Source organism: Merops nubicus, unplaced genomic scaffold (genome assembly GCF_000691845.1).
Source record: "Merops nubicus isolate BGI_N331 unplaced genomic scaffold, ASM69184v1 scaffold48740, whole genome shotgun sequence".
Taxonomy (NCBI): domain Eukaryota; kingdom Metazoa; phylum Chordata; class Aves; order Coraciiformes; family Meropidae; genus Merops; species Merops nubicus.
The window spans coordinates 290-891 of NW_008583089.1; the positions used below are offsets into that span (position 1 = coordinate 290).

A 602-nucleotide genomic window follows, 5' to 3' on the forward strand; every position below is an offset into this window, starting at 1 on the left:
CTGCAACCCTGCACTCCCATTGTAGCAGAAAGGGAACTTGGAGCCCTTCCTTTATGCCCTGTATTTTTAATTTTATTTGTTTTCTATTTCCACTCCTGGCTCCTTATGCTGTTCCCTCTCTCTCTGTGCCCGCCTCCCCAGGTACAGCACTTGGGAACCTGAGGAGAACATCCTGGATGCCCGGCTGCTCGCAGCCTTTGAGGAGAGGTACAAGGCCTTTGCTAGCTGTAGCCGCTGTGGTTGTAAATATGTGGCTGTCTTGTAGCTATGCTGAATTGAAGCTTTGGTTTTTTTAACACCTCTAGGGAGCGAGAAATGGAGCTATTCGGGCCCAAAAAGAGAGGCCCCAAGCCCAAAACCTTCCTGTTAAAGGTAAGGAGGCCGGAGCCCAGCGCGTGCCAGGGCTGCGTGCCTGGGCAGGGGGCGGGGGTCTCTCTGTGGCCCCACAGAGGGGGCTCCTTGCAGAGGCGGCCTCTTGTCTCCTAAGTTGTAATTACGCAGCCGGATGACGGGATAATAAAGTCACGGGTTGATTTATCTTTTTTTGCAGGCCCAGGCAAAAGCAAAAGCCAAAACCTATGAATTCCGCAGTGACTCTTCCA

At 52.5% G+C, this 602-nt stretch overlaps 1 protein-coding gene across 1 annotated transcript in view; it reads left to right on the top strand.

The window, feature by feature from the left end:
* LOC103772196 (chromobox protein homolog 8-like) overlaps positions 1-602 on the top strand; it is a gene marked incomplete at its 3' end in the record, with an annotated part of 1,046 nt that overhangs the window by 85 nt on the left and 359 nt on the right. Inside the window, exons 2-4 of the mRNA XM_008939520.1 lie at positions 142-207; positions 306-372; positions 551-602. The exon at positions 551-602 is cut by the window's right edge and continues 359 nt beyond it. Coding sequence (XP_008937768.1) covers positions 142-207; positions 306-372; positions 551-602 — 185 coding nt within the window. The remainder of the gene's footprint in view (positions 1-141; positions 208-305; positions 373-550) is intronic.